Source organism: Cibotium barometz, chromosome 43 (assembly GCF_041138505.1).
Source record: "Cibotium barometz isolate CiBa-2024 chromosome 43, ASM4113850v1, whole genome shotgun sequence".
NCBI lineage: Eukaryota > Viridiplantae > Streptophyta > Polypodiopsida > Cyatheales > Cibotiaceae > Cibotium > Cibotium barometz.
This window is the reverse complement of record NC_141088.1, coordinates 26,259,625-26,278,043: the sequence shown is the minus strand read 5'-3', so window position 1 is coordinate 26,278,043 and position 18,419 is coordinate 26,259,625. Positions and strand designations below refer to the sequence as shown.

At 47.4% G+C, this 18,419-nt stretch overlaps 1 protein-coding gene across 4 annotated transcripts in view; it reads left to right on the top strand.

Annotated features, from left to right (window-relative positions):
* GCT (RNA polymerase II transcription mediator) overlaps window positions 1-18,419 on the top strand; it is a 76,644-nt gene that overhangs the window by 12,018 nt on the left and 46,207 nt on the right. For 2 of the 4 annotated variants that reach the window (XM_086781705.1, XM_086781708.1), the window contains exons 2-5: window positions 10,778-10,915; window positions 11,225-11,297; window positions 11,691-11,794; window positions 11,935-12,021. In XM_086781705.1, the coding sequence (XP_086637831.1) occupies window positions 11,245-11,297; window positions 11,691-11,794; window positions 11,935-12,021 (244 nt within the window). In that variant the 5' untranslated portion in view covers window positions 10,778-10,915; window positions 11,225-11,244. Of the gene's footprint in view, window positions 1-10,637; window positions 10,916-11,224; window positions 11,298-11,690; window positions 11,795-11,934; window positions 12,022-18,419 lie in introns of all 4 variants that reach the window. The other 2 variants (XM_086781707.1, XM_086781706.1) reach the window with 1 other exon arrangement.

Genomic DNA, 18,419 nt, shown 5'->3' with positions numbered 1-18,419 from the left:
AAGCATAGATGGTTTGAATGCCCTAAACAACCTAATGCTCCTTAAAACCATAACGTGGAATCTTCAACTTTAGAAGACTGTTTCGATAAGGAAAACATGTAGCATCTCATGCACTTCATGTCAGTCCTAACCTTGACACATATATGGCAAACTTTATTGAGTCAACATCGAGGATTCTTCCAGCATGACTTCAGAAGAACAACAAGATGATATTGAATAATCCTTGGATTCTTTATCTCAAGATGATGAGTCACTAACGATGGACTTCTTTGAAGACACTAAGATTACAAAAATGGATATAACACTTGTTTCAACCTTACCCACATGAGATGACACAGTTGACATCAAGCAAGAGGATAAAGTTTTCAATACTGCAGAGAATTTCAAGCATTCTTCTAACAACTTGGGTGAGTACTTTACTACTGTGAAGTGGAACACTTCAACAGATACTATTCAACTATCATCGAGAGAATTCATGGTTGAACCTTCAGATTCTTCTACATCCCAACATAGCCAAGTCAACTTCAAGCCCAACATTTGGAAGCAGAGAAAGAAGAAGACATTAAAGAATGATGCTACAACTTGGGATTTAGCATTTAAAGTACGACAACAAGACAATAGAGGAAACTTCTTCAACATTTCTCATTGCAAGCTTCATCACAAGCATAAATGGCCTAATGATGAAGATCTTCAGCAACATCAGAAGTCTCTTATTTAGCCGGAGTCTTATTTTATGTAACATGCAGCGGAAGTATTCATAATTTGAGGATCTTGTCACACAAATGCTCACACCGTCTTCTGTATCCTGAGTTTCACGAGTTTAGCAATCCACTTTAAGACTTCAAACTTTAAGAGATTTGAGAGAGAGAGAGAGATAGAAACTATACACCGTATGGGGTCCCACTGAAGGGCCCCCTATCCCGTTACCGGAATAGTATTTGCTGTATTACTTTGAAGAGACTGACGGTGGACTGACGATAAGCCAAACGCAAGATCTCTGAGGACCAAGAGTTGGGCTGAACTCTACACGGTTGTAGAAGTACCAATGATGAACAATCTCGAGCGTATGCACTCTTCCCAATGGATGTAGGAAGGCTGCAAATCTGATGTTGAGAGAAGGGGCTGATTGGGACTGTTCTAGACTATGTATGAATGTTGAGTTTTACCTTCACCAAGTGGTTGTAGCAAAACGATGCATATGAGGATGCTGAAAACTGTATGAATGCTGAAAACACAAGGGGTACTGCAGGCTGAATGCTGTAGATGCTTCGTTTTATTGAAGGGAGGCTGAATTGGTCAAGAGTTGATGCTCCTATATGCTGATGAGAAAAATGCTGAAGGATGAGGTGCTAAATTCTGCAATCGCTTATGCTCCTTGTGTTGAAGGCCCCAAGCATTGAGGTCTTCAAGGCTGATTATGATATGAATGAACGGAATGATGCAAAGCTCAACTATTTATATGATCTCTAGATGCTGGTCGGTTGGTTGAAGGACTGGCCGACTGCATGTGTCTTGGCAAAAATATATAAATGATGTAAAAATGCCCAATAAATGCTGTAAATTATGGGAACAATACTAGATAAATTTTGATGAATGCTAAATGGTATTTGAAGGCTTCTGCCATGGTCTAAATGCAATGGATGAATGCTATGCATTATGTAGAGTGCTTTCTAATGCAAACCCTAAGGATTCTACTGACTCTACATGCATGAATGCATCTCTTCAAGTGGGTTAAGGGACTTGGACTGACTGACTGACTGAGTGACTGTCTAAGGCTGAGAATGATTTACGTAGCTCGTGCCTGACTTATCCTGGACTAAGGATTACAATGGGGTCACGGCGTACGACAATTATCATCCTAAAAGATACTAATAATGTACAATGTTGCACCGATGATTTTGAGTCATCTTGTCACCATGCACTATAGTGCAAAGTACATGTGACATTTTAAGTGGGAGGGAATGTCACGACTGTGACTTTATCTCTCTAACTACTCTTGATTATGCTTAATTACTCTTAATCATTGAAAGGACACCACTGAAAGGTCACACCTTGTCACACGGGTCATCACGAAAGGACATGTCTATTCCAAGGGACATATCTATTGATCGAAGGACACATCTCTACGTCCAAAGGATATAACTATTCATTCAAGAGTCACACCCTTTCATCACGGATGTGCCTCTTCATTTGTACCTTTGCAGGTCCTATTTAACAAGGCCTTGTGTCTCAATGCAAACAACATAGCTTTTCGCTCTTTGCCTCATGTTTACTCAAGTATTTAAGCATTAAGATATTATAATCATGTTTAATTAAGCTAAAAGCTTAACAAAATGGACCTAGGTGTAATGTGAGATGGGAGGTGCTGGCGGAGGGACGGGTGGTGTGTAGGTAAGAGTGAAAGAGAGGTAGGCATGGTCAGCTTCAAAGGGAGGGTGGCGGGATGGAGAAGTTGGGGAGAAGGTGTGCCAAAGCCGGAGACCCCATCTGGTAGTTTATGGTGCCGACAGACTCCAGTACCTCTTGAACGAGGGAAGGAGGTGAGGCCATCGGGACATCCCATTATAGCTAACAAGACCATGTGCAGCTCCCAGCTCTAAGAAATGTCTCCCATACACCGTGACCTCCTCACAGTTCTGTGATGATCTTTGTAGCCTTGTGCCAATGATGTCCAGCTCTTGTAGTCTGATAGGGTCATCTAGATCAAGTAGTGGGACCTGTTGACTCCCCGTCCTGGCGTTGAAGTGCTCGAGCAGGAGGACTGACCCCCCTCCCCCCAAGTTGTGAGAACTCCATAATATCCCATATAGTGGTAAGTACGGTGACTGGCCATGCTGTGCAGTGTAAGGGGAGTGACTCGGTGCAAAATAAAACATAGCAATGTGGATGACTCTGTCACCGTGAAGCTGTAGCCGCACCCGAAGATACTGTGCATCCTCGTCCTTCCGGATGATGCTGAGAATCTGCCGGAGATGGGATATAAAAAGGATAGCTACCCTTGCTGAGCCACATATTCCTCCTAATGTGTGGGTCTCGCCTCGGAAAACCGACTCCCACTCATACCTGACTATGTATGGTAAACCCCTCTCAACGCTCTGATGAGTCTCTGTATAGAAAATGACATCCTTGCCTGTGAGGATCTCGGCCAAACCTCTTGGATTTGACCATAGGGTGCCATTGGAGTTCCATAGTGCTAACCTCAGGTCTCATAGACCCCATCGTCCCTATTTGGGACAACACTCAGTGATAATGACCCTGCCATCTCTGTAGATAGCAGCCCACTTGCCCGCTTTACGGGCCTCATGAACTGTCACCATTGCCTCACGCCGGTGTGCCACTCGTGCTGGCGTGAGATCATCCCCCATGTACAATTGTGCGCCCTTGAGGGCAGCCCATCTGTCTAGGAAAGCCTGTCTGTTGGTGGCATCGGGGGAATTTGATGATGAGGGGCCGCTCTCGTGTCATATCCTTGCCTGTCCTCCATGCATCTGCAAGGGGGGGGGGGTGGTGGGCGATCCCATCCACTCCTATCATCTGGCAAAGCGTCATGCACATGTGCCTTGGGAGAAGCCCCCACCTGTAGCCCCCGCACTCGCACATGGAGGGCCCTATCCTCCTTGTGTTTCTCCCCCTCGAGAGTCTCATGTATGATGCTTTGTGGGGCTTTGTGCTTCTTCACCACCTCCACCCAATCTTTCTTGGTGGTTTGCAGTTCTTCCTTGCAACTTATCAGTCGCTGCTCCAAGTCCGTCTGTCAGACCCTCCAGAATATTCAGTTCCCCTTCCTCCATTGTATGGTCCTTTACAATAGCCTTTAGGGCTTCCATTTCTGCCCGGAGTTCCCCTATCACTGGGGCATTGCCTATTGTTGCGTCTGGGTCTCTTTCAACATCCGAATCTCCTCCTCCTATTGATTCACCTTTGCTGTCAATTCTTCAATCTTGTTATTCTTGTCCTGTATCTCCTTGCGGAGGCCTTCGAACTGTTTTTCATGTTGATTCAAGACCCTGTCCCGCACCTTCTTCTGCTCGCCCAGCGCCTTCTTGGTGTTGTCCTCCACATTCTTATGTATGCCTCCAGCTCCTGTAGGTTCATTTTGGCTATTTCCCCCTAGTTGCTGCCTTGAGGGCTTGAGCAAGGTGGGTGAGATAAGGGGTGCAGGGTGGGTGTGTGCAGCAAGCATGCCAGTGCGTAGCAAACATGCGTAGTACAGCAGGTGCGCACAACAGTGCAGCAAACAGGCACAACAAATGGCAGGCAGTGCAGCGCGAATAAGGCGGGGGTGCAAGTAGTGTATGCAGCAAGGCAGCCACTAGTAGCACTTGGTGCGAAGGGGGGGTTCACGGAGAGAGAGAGAGAGAGAGAGAGAGAGAGAGAGAGAGAGAGAGAGAGATGAAATGTTATATTAACGTCTTCAAAAGGCCAAAGTGACCTATGAGACCAAAGTTACAACCATGTGACATCTGATACACTGTCTGGAGAAGTAAAGAAAGAACTGAAGGTAAGTATCTAGCCCTACAATACATCAGTAGGGAGCATCCGGAAGCAGCAACTAGGGAGAGTGGGAAGCTAATGCTACTAGTCAAAATGGGGTACATGGATACATGAATACATGAATATGGGGGAGTACAAAAGTGACAGTGAGTACAACAGTATATGGCTGGAGTGGTAACCATCCTAGGAGCTCTAGCATGGGTCTCTGCCAGATGGCCTGGATATCTGCCATAGTGAGATGCCTGGTCAGACGAGCCCGATGCCTCGCAATGATGCTCTGAATCCTCCGGTGTAGGCACCGTCTTCGATGTGAGGATCCGCGAACCCTCGGGCGTCTGGATCTGCCCAACTGGATAGCTCTCTCAACTAGAGTCCCACGGGGTGCTTGCTGCTAGGCTGTCGGCTGTGTGTCCTCCCGGGTAGTCCCTCTAAAGAAGTCACTAATCTGTCTCTGTGTGGACTCCCTGCCAGTCGGGCGTCTGCTCCTGATAATGGACTCTCTGTTTGAAAAGGCAATGATAGCGCCCTCGAATCTCATAATATGCTGTGTAGCAACAGATGTAGTGCTCCTCCGTCTTTGGCTCTATCCAACAAATTTGACAAATCCTGTCCCTTGGAGGTATGCCTCTAAATCTGCCTGTCTCTATCTCTAACTGATGTGAAGAGAGAGAGAGAGAGAGAGAGAGAGAGAGAGAGAGAGAGACGTCTACAAAAGACTTGAAGGGCATACGAGACCATGAGTAGTACAATGATACCTTTCTCTTGGAGTGCTGGTATGGAAGAAGTCAGTGAGAGCTCTCTGTGCTAGTCCTCGCGCAAGTACAACTGATCTGGATCCCACTAAGGACTCCCTATGTCTACGGAGCTCTAGAAGAAAAAGTCCCAGGCATCTCTGATCCGGGAAGTCCATGATCGTGGAAAGTGGTCCGAACCCATCTTGGAAGAGGCAGTGGAACCTCCCCCGAATCTCATAGTATACTGGGCACCGGCATATGTAATGATCCTCTGTCTCAAGCTCTGTGTGATAGAGTTGGCATATCTTGTTCTTTGGTGCGGCCGCCCTGGGCCCATATCTGGCAGTCTCCACTCTCAGGTGGGCTGAGGTTTGGATTTGGCCGATCGCACATCACACCCCAATAGATAGATATATATATAGAGAGAGAGTGTCTCCATTTGGTCCATCTCTATTTTTGGAGCCACTTCTATGGGACTCACTCCATAGAGCGGCGAGATTTGTACCATGTTCACATGTGGCCAGGCCAATGTCCCATGTGGAAGGGTCAGTCATCTTGTGTAACATGGATGGGAACCAGTTTTGTGCCACCCGTGTGTGACCAATATTGTGCCATATGGGCGGGAGCCTGTTTGCTGCTACCCGTGTATGACCAGGATTTCGTCTTACCCATGGGACTGTCACTCCATGGTAGGACTGATATTTGTGTTGAGCTTTGTCTATGGGATTGTCACTCCATAGGAAGGCCCGTGCCAGGATTTGTGTTTTGCCTATGGGACTGTCACTCCATAGGAAGACCAGGACTTTACATTTCTGTTGTGTCAGTTTTGTGCCCGACAAGAAATCTTTGTACAAGTTTCATGAAAGGGAGATTTTGTCCATTACATGTGCACATGCATTCATGTTTGCAGCACAAACTTGTTTTTGTGTGTTCGCTTGGTATGACGTGCTAGTACACTGGACGGGGCGCCCCCTGGGTGTGCTGTCTGCTGATGAGTTGGTGTGGCGTGTGAACAGGTGGTAAGTATTACCCTTTTTGGCCTTTTCAAATGTAAAATCCTTAAAGTAATGTAAACCTTAATGTTTAAAAGGTTGGGTGTTCACACATATTTAAAACATTGGCTGGACACTTTTTAGTGTGGGTGCCCAAGAGTTAACCTTTGATTAAGGTTTAATAATATTTAAAACATGTATTGCATGGGAAACATTTCCTCTGCACACGTGGGTGGTATGGAGTGGTTGATGGAAAAAGTAGGCGACTACCACCCGCTTGTGTTTCTTGGTGCCCGCCTCCAATCCGCCTTGCAGTTGTTGTTCTGTACCCGCCTGCTGCAACAATACCCCCCTCTAGCTCTAGCCCGCGCCTGTTGCCCTTGGTACCCGCCGTTGTGCTGCCCATTGTACCTGCCCTCTCACACCCACCTGGCTGCCAATTTTATACCCGCTTGTGTGCTGCCAATTTTATACCTGCCCGTGTGCTGCCTTCATACCCGATTGTTGCTACTACCTTGTATGTGCCTACAACACCTGTGTGCTGCTGCAGCCTTTGTACCCGCCTACAGTACTGGCTATTGCTGCCCTTGAACCTGTTGTCGGCTACTCCATCAACACCTGCTTGGTTGCGGCATCAGAACTTGCTCTGGTTGCTGACTTGTACCTGACTTCTGTACCTGCTGGCTGCCCGCTTGTACCTGCTGTTTGCACCAATTAAGAGTACATTAAAAGGGGATGGTCTTCTCTCCTGAGACCTGAATTTAAATCTTTGTCAGGTACTTGTTTCTATATTTTTTTCAAATTTAGATAAAATTAAAATTAAATGTTGTTTTTACAAGTTTTGTGTAGGCAAGCATCACCCCAGTTGCCTTCACCATGGAAGGCCACTGGGATGGTGATTTTTCTCGTGATTACCTTGACCCTGCCATCACATTTAGAGGAGCCAGTGAGGGTCTTTGGGGTATGAGGAAAAACTGGGAGCAAAGCTTATTGTGGAGTACCATGTATCACTCCCTTTGCGGTGCTTCACCTTGCCAGGCGTTAGTACGGGCATACTTCTTGGTGCACGGTCCTCCCTACCCGAACATCCCATGAGACCACTAATAAAGGTGGGGGATAAGAGGAGACCAGGGGGCTTTTTGTCTTATATAGAGGGGTTAAGTTGACTCCAATCCTCTATGTGGGATAATAGATTGCCACATGGCAGCATGAGAAGCGGAGGGCAAGAATCCATTCCAACACCCCCTTGGATGTAAGCCTGAAGCCGAGCAGAAGGAGCCGACGAGGCTCTGATACCATGAAAGAACGTGGAGTGTGGAGGACCAAGGGAACGGAGGCGCAACACGCGGAAGACGGCCATCAACCGGCGAGGTCCCCCCCACCTGAACATCCCATGGGACCACGAATAAAGGTGGGGGATAAGGGGAGACCAAGGGGCATTTTTCCCTATATATATGGGCATAGTAGTTGTCATGCGCATGATCAATGCCATGTATCTTCTCAGGGCTAATCCAGAAGGGGGCAGCCAGTAAAAGATCAGTAGAACTAGGAGTTTGGAGCATTTGGTGTAGCAGAGGCCAGTGTGGACCTGTAGCAGGGGCATGGAAGGATAAGGTTGAGTTGTTGGCTGCTTGCAAAGGTGGGCGGTTGGACCAGTTCAGAGGCGGCTGGACCAGATCAGAAGCGGCTGGTCCAGATATGACACAAACGCAGGTTTTGTATGGATTATGCCCACGACTGCTGGCCGACCAGCAGTCCGCTAGTTCCACAATGATTCCAAGGTCTATAAATAGGCACACATGCTTATTGTATAGGCCATTCAATCCCCTAGGGATTGGGTCAGTAGGAGTCCCATAGGGGGATAGAATTTTGGGTGTTATCACCTTTTCTTCAAGGCAGCCTAGGGCTGTTGACAAGTACCTTTTTATACTATAGTAATATATTGAATTTTCTAGCATCTCTCTCTCTCTCTCTCTCTCTCTCTCTCTCTCTCTCTCTCTCTCTACTCTCTCCCTATATCTGCGTTTTGCATCAGATGGTTTCCAGGAGTGTTTAGGGCTGAAAGAAGACTCCCAGAGCTTCCGCGTGTTACATTGGTATCAGAGCATCAGGCTCAGCAAAGCTAAACACTAAATCAGTTCCATTTGATGGTGTACAGGTCCAAGGTACAGGAAAGTACACGGATACGAAGCCCAAGGCAAGGAACAGAGAATCGGGAAGAGCTCCCAGGAGGTTTGTTGGTGGTGTTCCACAAAGCCAGAGGGGATGGCAGTCCTGTGAGCCAGATAGGTTCTCGGGCAACGGTCCCAGGGGAGGATTACCCTCCAAGGGTGATGTGAGAGTGCCAGACTCATTTCTCAGGAATGAAGACCAAGACAGTGTTCAGGGTCAAGGCAGGAATGGATTGTGGACTAGATGGAAACAGATGCATAGATCTTCGTCTGAGACAGAGTGGTTTGGAGAACAGGCCGGGCTTTCAGAGAAAAGGGTTGCCAGGGATGGATGGATGACAGAGGGACTTCGGGACAAGATTTGGCATGATGACAGTCATCCAAGAGCAGGTTGGAATCCCGTCATCAAGTTTAGGAGAGGGGGATGTCATGTGCATGATCAATGCCATGTACCTTCTCAGGGCTAATCCAGAAGGGGGCAACCAGTAAAAGATCTGTAGAACTAGGAGTTTGGAGCATTTGGTGAAGCAGAGGCCAGTGTGGACCTGTATAGCAGGGGCATGGAAGGAGTTCAGAGGCGGCTGGACCAGATCAGAAGCGGTTGGTCCAGATCTGACACAAACGCAGGTTTTGTATGGATTATGCCCACGAATGTTGGCTGTCTAGCAGTCGGCCAGTTCTACAATGATTCCAAGGTCTATAAATAGGCACACATGCTCATTGTATAGGCCATTCAATCCCCTAGGGATTGGGTCAGTAGGAGTCCCATAGGGGGACAGAATTTTGGGTGTTATCACCTTTTCTTCAAGACAGCCTAGGGCTGCAGACAACTATAGTAATATACTGAATTTCCAGCATCTCTCTCTCTCTCCTCTCTCTCTCTCTCTCTCTCTCTCTCTATATCAGCGTTTTGCATCAGATGGTTTCCAGGAGTGTTTAGGGCTGAAAGAAGACTCCCAGAGCTTTTGTGTTGTTAGAGTTGTTTCTCGTACCGGTACGAACCCATTTGTACCGTAGGGTATCGTACGGTACGATCCCCCCCCCCAAACCTTGAGAAAAAAATTCCAAATGTTAAAAAAAATATAGAAAATCCTGCTTAACGAAGATCCCAAATGCTCGCTGTCCACTCAGTATTCTATATGGGGTTGCTGAGAGACCTAAAAATTCTGGCAAGGTAGACTGGTAGTGTACACTTGATTGGTAGGATGAGAGAATCTTGCTACATCACTTGGAGATCCCTGGTATAGGTAGGTTAGACAATGAGATCCTCAAGTTATGTACGAGGGAGAAGATTTGGACATGGCCATTTTGATCTAGAGAGGAGTTCCTAAACCTATCACCCTAGATGCACTGCTCGTATTTGTGCAAGGACGGTCCCTTAGTCATAAACGCTACATTGGGAGCCCTTTTGGTATTGCATTACCCATGCAGGTTCTTTTTTGGAGACAATTGGGAGATCCAACTAGGAGAGACACATGTCCATGTTCTGGTTCCTCAAGCACTGTAGACTCCCCCCCCCCCCCCCCCCCCCCCCCCAACCTTCCCTCACATTTGAGCTTGAAGCTCCATAGTTTGTTTTGTAAGTGTTAAAAAAAAAAACCGTATTTTATCGTACGGTATCCGAAAAATTCATATCGTACCAAAAATTCCCGTACAGTATGGTATCGTACGCTATCGTATTTTCGTACTGTGACAACTATGTAGAGGGGTTAAGTTGATCCAACCCACTATGTGGGATAATAGACTGCCACATGGCAGCGTGAGAAGCAGAGGGCAAGAATCCATTCCAACAGCTATGGGGTGATTTGTGAAACTTTGTCAGTTGTTGTTTTTGTAACTATTTTTCTCTTCACTATTTGTATTTGAATTTGAATGGTGATTGATCTTTTTTGCAATGATGAAGCATGATTAATGAATGTTTTGCATATTTAAGGCTTATTTTTACATCTCCTATCGGGAAACATTTCGTAAAGGTTTGAAACTTATGAAATGACATGTACAAGTAACTCTTGGCAACTATACTTGGAAGACTTCTCATTTGCTTGCTTTTGTATGGAGTCTCTTTTCTTGCATTGATTTGGGTACACAATTATTTGTCATTCAGAACAAAATATTTACCCAACTGGTTAACTCAAGAGTAGACTTCTAGAGCTTCTTAGATCGATTTGAAGTGTCCGTATTAGAGTATTAGAGAGAAAAAACTCGGTATGTGTGGCAATTCAAACAGCCTTGCTTTTGGTGTGCAGCATAATTGAGGAACTTGTACCTTCTAGTGATGAGCTCTGCAAGTGGCTGTTATATTCTCTCAGAAGTAGTTCTTCTGGAAGTGATGCCGTTTGTTTGGGAGGATTGCTGAATCTAATGCGTTCAAATATTGTTCTTCCAGTTTTGAATCTTGACAGATGTTGGACTGGGTCTCATACTGCCATACTACCTTGGACTCGCTTCCTACTGTCTCTTATGATGCTTACACCCTGATTGACGGAAGAAAGTGGCAGAAATGCTGACAAATGTCTTCAGACTGGTATGGTACAGCTTCAACAACTTTTTTGGTCACGCTGTCCCCTTCTTCGTCCTTCCCAAAAAAAGAATCCACCCTCCCCTCAAATGAGATGCTTCCATTTGTAAAAGGAAAGTGCATCTAAGAATTAGATAACAACCTTTCATGAGTTTAACGTCTAGAAAAAGGAAGGGTAGGGCTCCGGCCACTCTGTGAGGGAGGCTACTTGTATTTATCTTCAGGCAATGCACTCTCTGAGCATCCAATTTATGAACTTTTTCTGATCATGTTCTCTGGTTTTTAAATTATCGGCGGGTGTGCATAAATCTGCAGGGTGGACTGAGGCAAATATCATGGTTTCAACTGATCCTGCAGATGGAGATGGTATTTCACCCTCTGAGAGATGGTATGACACAACACTATGAAGCTACTAATGAGCATAAGGGTGGCTGAAATGCACTTTGTTTTTTTAACCCTAATGCGTAGGCGTTGACATCCCGTGTTTTGACACATGTAGCTTCCCCATCATTACAGTTACTTCAAATCATCAATGGGACACGTGCGTGCGTGCGCACACACAAATGCATGCATGCACGCATGCACACACCCCTTTAGCGTGCGTGACACACACACACACACACACACACACACACACACACACACACACACACACACACACACACACACAAACACACGCATGTGCGCATGCACACACCCCTTAAAGGCGCGTGCGCGCGCGCGCGCACACAAACACATACATGCATGCTTGCTTTTGGTGTCTTACGTGTGTATCTACCAGGCATAGTGACCACCTTACAAATAAAGTGCTGAATGCTCACATAAAACTGCAAAATGGAGGTAATCTGAGTGCGTGGACAAGTGATAATTCAGGGTCTCATGGAGGTATTCTTCTTGGCCATCATAACTTTGTTTTGTGTGTGCAAAACCTGGACGTTTTTGGTTCTCTGTATGGAAACATCAAGTTTTTTTTGGGTATGTTATGCATAAAATGATTTGAGCAGTTGGACTTTCTGATTCGACAGGATCCATTGTCAAGCTTTGGCTATTTATTCCTGGACGCAATGAGACTATAAACACCACAATACAATCTGCAGTTACCGGTCTCAAAGGTGAGCATGAAACTTCAAATAATTGCTTATTAGGAGGTACTTCGTTTTGTGATTATCACCGAAGCTTAGTAATATGTTGAAACGGAACTGTGGTTCTTTTAAAGCTGGATCCAGAATACTTCCCGTCCATGGCATGGATGGGGAGCTGGATGGCCAAGATTGCCCATCCATCTCTCGTAGATGACCTGGATGGGCAGACATCATTCTGTATGCAGCCCGAGAGTGGGCGTGATTTGAGATTCTTTTTCTTGTCTGATAGAATCATTACTCTAGTTTTGGCTGAACTGTTGCAGTAGTATAAAACTTCTTTTGGGGTGGGGGCTTGTCAGTAATCATCTTCTTCTTCAGCAATACTGTGACACAAACATCACCCAAGCATGGAGCAGCCGGGCAGCCAGTAGGAGCAGTCGGGCAGCAGGTCCAGGGGATCAGACTAAGCTTAGTGCGAACTTACCTGCAAAACCCATAAGTCCACTGCTTCAGGCCCAAACAAGTGTTTACATGCCCCATTCACAGGGGTGCCGAGGCTTCCCTGATCCCATGGACATTCACATACAAAATACTTGGCATTGTCCGCCCAAACCAAAAAATGCCCCACACAAATAGAATAAGTGTCAAAAACGCATATGAATGCATTAGGCACATATAAACTTGGAGAATCACCCATCTACTTTCTTGTACTTCCAGGAATTCCGGCTGCCATCCCTCTATGCACATGGCTGGAATTCTCACTAGCACCATGTGTACATGTGTATATGGCAGGATTTCACACTGGTACCATGGATATCACCTGGAGTCCTCACAGGTCCTGATAACCACCTTGGCACCATCCAAAACCTCTTTGGGCATCTGCGCCGAAGTCCAAATACTCCGAAAAATTAGTGATTTGTGACATCCTCAGCAGGCCGATAGCAGTAGAGGAGGCTTACTAGCACTGATGGGTCCTAGATATATATGCATAGGTTTTTCGTCATCCCCATCTGCATTCTCTTAGGTGTTCAGGTCTATAGAGTGACTCTCTAGTGCAAGGGTTGGCCAAGGAGAAACTACAACAGAGCATTGGACTGAGAATCATGGTCAGCATTTTTAGTCATCTTTTGAACTTGAAATTCAGTTGTAATCATAGTAATAGGAAACGGCCGTTTCCTAGACCAGAAATGCGGAAACACTGTTTCCTTACTGTCGTCGTTTCCGTTCCTCGGTTTCCTAATCTCTGATCAAAATATCACCCATTGATTTGTCTCATCTAGTGCTTGCTTAGTGATTTTCTACAAATTTTACTTAGTATTTATTTCAAATTATGATGGTATACTCCTAACCTTAATCTTGGGTTAATATTAACCGGAATCTTGAACCCTAATGTGCAAGAAATGGGAGCAAAAAACAGAAGAGAGAGAGAGAAAGAAAAGATATATTAACGTCTACGGAAGGCTAGATTGGCCTATGAGACAAATCTGTATACAACAAGTCCATGTCCTGAGTATCATGGAAAGAAAAACTGAAATGAAAAGCTAATCCTAGTCATATGCAGCTCACTATGCAGTCACTGTCTAGCATGCTATAGATGTACAATCATGATAGGTGGTATACTACTAATTCCACCTAGTGGAGATGGTGGGGTGTAGTGCATCATACATGGGGCATGGGGCAAGGAGGACTCTTCACGTTTGTTGTGCCTTGGTGTAGCCTCTGGACTCTCTCCTCCATAGCTTTGCAGTATCGTGCCTGGATCTGGGCAGATTGGGCCTGATGGAGTAGTGGTGGTCTGCGTCCGGGTAGTCGCGGTCTCCTGGCAGCTCTGATCTCCGAGGCTCTCTGTAGTGTGAGCCCTCCTCGGGAGGTAGCTGATACAGGGGGAGGGGGATGTGGCTCGTTGTGATAGGCCTGAAGAAGCTGGTGATCTGTGGCTAGGATCTGTGGCTCTGCACCTGTAGAAGCTGGTGATCTGTGGCTAGGATCTATGGCTCTGCACCTGTAGAAGCCTCTCTCTATGTCGGTGTAGCTCAAGGAGGAAAAGGCCTAAGCATCTCTGATCAAGATACTCCATCACCTGGCTAAGTGGGCCAAAACCCTCTCTGAACAAGCGGTGGTACCTCCCCTTTGATCTCATAATATACAGGGCATCTGCATATGTAATGCTCCTCTGTCTCTACCTCTTTGTGGCATAATCTGAACTCTGTGTCCTCTCTAGAGAGAAAGAAAGAAAGAAAGAAAGAAAGATTTTATTAATGTCTTCCAAAAGACCGAACTCAGCCTGTGAGACAAATCAGTGTACCTGTGTGGGGTATCCTCTGTCATCCCAACAAAATGAAAAAAGTGCTGAAGTAAAAAGCTGAATCTGGGTGTGCAATAAGTACAATGAGTGGGGGAGGGGATGGAGCTCTACTACTAGGAGAATGCAAAGCTATATGAGAGAGAGAGAGAGAGAGAGAGAGAGAGAGAGAGAGAGAGAGAAGGAAGGAAAGGAAAAGATATATTAACGTCTACGGAAGGCCAAATTGGCCTATGAGACAAATCTGTATACAACAAGTCCGTGTCCTGAGTGTCATGGAAAGAAAATTTGAAATGAAAATGAAAAGCTAATGCTAGTCATGTGCAACTCACTATGCAGTCACTGTCTAGCATGCTATAGATGTACAATGTATACTAGTAATTCCACTCAGTGGGGATGGTGAGATGTAGTACTTCATACATGGGGCATGGGGCGAGGAGGACTCTCACATCTGCTGTGCCTTGGTGTAGCCTCTGGACTCTCTCCTCCATTGCTCTGCGGTATCGTGCCTGGATCTGGGCAGATTGGGCCTGATGGGGAACAATACCCAACTTTACCATCGCATGTGACTAGTACACAATATCATAGAAGTCCCATAAGCAGATGTACTGTCAGCCTCAATACCTCGGGTGAATGCAAAGTTGTCACCAAGTGACTCCTAGATGAAAAACTGAGCCTGTCTAGAACAAGGGAGCGGAGGTGCTACCCCCTCTTGAGCATCAGGCAATGGTCCAGACCCATGCTTTGCTGAACCTGAATGAGCCGTCGCAAGAGTCGGCTCCAACTCAAAGGCGTCAAGATAAAGGTGCAATACCTAAGGTGAATCCTCCTCCATCCACTTCGCATCCATTGGTGAATAGTTCTTGAACTTCACAGGATAGCGATGGGAAACTTTACCTTGTACCTTTCTTTCCTTGTGTGCTGGTATCTGCTCGAGAATAAGAACCTCATCAAGTTCCTCCTCTGCCATCTGGGCCTCATCTGATACATCCACAAGCACCCAAAACCTGCTTGTACTCCACCCAAGTGGTAAGCACAAGTCTTCAATGACGCACAATGGAACCATGAAACCGGGCTTCAGAAATCTAACGAGCAGTGGAATAAACACTCGCCCAAAACACTTCATCACCCATGGGAACCTGAAAAAGGAAAACAAACAGGGAGCTAGAATGCTCTTGCAAATAGTACAAGAACACCGATTGGCCCCAAAACGCAGTGGCGCTCCTTGCGGTGTTTCTTTTTTTTTTTTTTTTGAGAAAAGAATCCTTTCATTAGTTATAAAAATAACGCCCACTGGGCTACAAAACCCCTCTCTTGCTCATAAGAAGGCAGAGCAGAGATGCAATCAAGGGAGCTAGGGAGACTCTCCCTAGGTGCAAAAAAGTACAAATACAAGTACAAATAACTGAGAGGCTATATCATACAATAGGAGAGGGGAAAATCCTAACAGGTGGCCTGTAGTGCCATCGGGGGGTACCCGCGTGTAGAGTATAGAAGGGGCCGCTGCGCCAAGTGGTGTGGAAGGCCTGGCGCCGCAAGATCGCTCGATCCGAGTCGCCCTGGATGCGGTCATACTGTCCTCGCAGGGTGTGAATCAACTCCTTCCAGATACTCCGAACAGTCTCTGCTGGTGGCTCCAGTCTCCCCTCAAAGGCCCTGAAACAACGGGCTCTCCAAGTGAACCATATGGTGAGGCTACTGAGGAGCTCCCATCGTAGATCCCTCTCTTGTGTCCGGCCGACGGACGAGAAATCCGGTGAAGGAACAAGGCGAGGCTGGCCCCGAATGAATCTGATGGCCTGGCTGTCCTGCTTCGACTCGTATCCCAGAGCAAGCCATGACGAAGTCGACCAAGCAGCGGCTCCCCACGTATACATGCCACGTATACATGCCCTCTGGAGAGAGGGGGGCCAAAATGCGCAGAATCCTCAGCCAAATTTGCTGCGCCTGTGGACAGTCCCATAGGCAATGTCGCTGGGTCTCCAATGGGTGGCCGCATCTGACGCAGGCCGACGGAAGACCACTGTAGACAAGCCAGGTGCCAACTGTAGAGCTCCTGTGGGCAACCAGCCACTGGAAAGTCGAGATCCTGCGTGCCTGTCGGCTAGCCCAGAGCTTGGTCCAAAAATCCTCCAGGAACTCCTATGAGAGTCCCTGTAGCCGCCAATGCTCCGATGCAGCTAGAGAGACCATCCTCCTCGCAGTCAAAATATGCCTCCCTAGCCGAACAGTGTACTGGTGATCTCTGTGGCCTCGGGGGATGCATAAGGATCATGCCACTTGTACTCGCCAGGGTCCCACTGGAGCCAGGCCAAGGGGCGCGCAGCATATGCCCATATGTGCCAATCAGAGTCCACATCTGCAGGGTCTGGATCAATATGCCACTTCCGAGAAGCGGCGGCCACTACCCATATCCTCTGAAAGATGCACTCTGCAACCAAAGGCGACTCTGCCTCCACTCTCTGAAGTCTGCCCTCATCTTGTAACTCATAGTAGAGGCATCTACCATCCTCAGTGCAAGCTCTGACAGCAATCAGGATCTCCAACTGTGTAAAGGCTCCCATCCACCGTGGGGCCGCTGGCTCGAAAGGCATGAACCACTCCTCAGTGAGTGCCTCCTGAATGTCATCCCTCATAATCAGCCCCCCTCTGAAGTGACTCAGCCTCTCCGCCTGGATCTCCTCCGGGAGGCTGCAAAAGGCCTGCCAATCTCCAAAACTGCGTGCTGGGCTTGCCGCCAATGGTCCCCAGGCTAGACGAGGCCGAGAACCCAGCATATGACCACGCTCTGTGCGTATCGCAGGGCTCCAGATGAGCGGCTGTCTGGCCCGCTCCTCATCACAAGTGGGAGGTCTCTGAGAAAGCCCCGGTCTCAGCAGCTCCCAAGCTCGCAGAATGCTCAAGGCAAATCTGTCCTCCCATCCTCTACTGAGGCCTGTCCTCCTCATCTCTATGAAGATCCACCGTATCTCTGGTGCCCAAGTGCCCCCTGTCGGGGGAGCTCTAGCCTGCAGCCGTTGAAAAAGAAGCTCCTTCCAAGGCTCAGCGCCTGGAAGCAACCCCCGAACAATAAGCTTCCCCAACAAGGCTCTACTCTGATCAGCTGGATCTATAATGCCCAAGCCTCCCTGGGCCAGCGGAAGAGTGATAACTGCCCAAGCAACCTTAGCCCGGGCCGGCTGACCATCCCGCCTAGACCAAAGAAAGTTCCTGATCAGCCTCTGTACCTGGCTGATGCAAGAACTTGAGAAGATCCAGCAAGACGTGATGCGCCACAGTCACTAAAAGCACTTGATTTGACACCACCACCCTCCCAGCCAAGGATAGCCGAGCTGTACTCCAATTTGAAAGCTTCTTCCGAATGCTCAAAAGAAGCGGGGCAATCTACTGCTCAGGTGACAAATCAAGTCCAATCTGGCATCCCAGATACCGCACTGCTGTGCCAGGAGGAATCCATTTAAAACCCGGGTCTGGGCTCCATGACGGAGCGAGAGCGCTACTGATCCAAAAAGCCACTGTCTTGCGCCAATTGATCAATGCTCCCGAAGCCACACCAAAAACCTGTAGCGACTCTTTTGCCCTCTGCAGATTGGCCTCCTGGCCATGCAGAAACAATCCCGTGTCATCAGCAAACTCAAAATCGAGTAGGTCCTCACCCCGGACTGGAAGCTGAAGTCCTCTCAAACCAACCTCCTCTGCTGTCAGATACATGCTCATAGCCTTTGCAAAGAAGAGAAAAAAGAACGGGGCGAGAGGGCATCCCTGACGGACTGATCTGGTCAACTCAAAACTCGGCCCCCGTCCTCTTGCCATCAACACCTGGCTACGAGCTGTGGAGTATAGAGCCGCCACTCCTCGAATCCAGTCTGGCTCAAAACCTAGGCGAAGCATAGTGCCCTCTAGGAAGCCCCAATCGACTCTATCGTATGCCTTCTCAAAATCGAGAAGCATCACGACCAAGTCCTCACCGAGAAATCTAGCTCGGGCCGTCGCCTCCCAAAAGGTGAAAATGTTGTCAAGAATACTGCGCTCCTTGACGAATCCTGTCTGGGTAGCATGAATCAACTCCCCAAGGAAAGGCTGGATCCTCAAACTCAAGGCCTTTGCTAGGACCTTGTAGACAGTA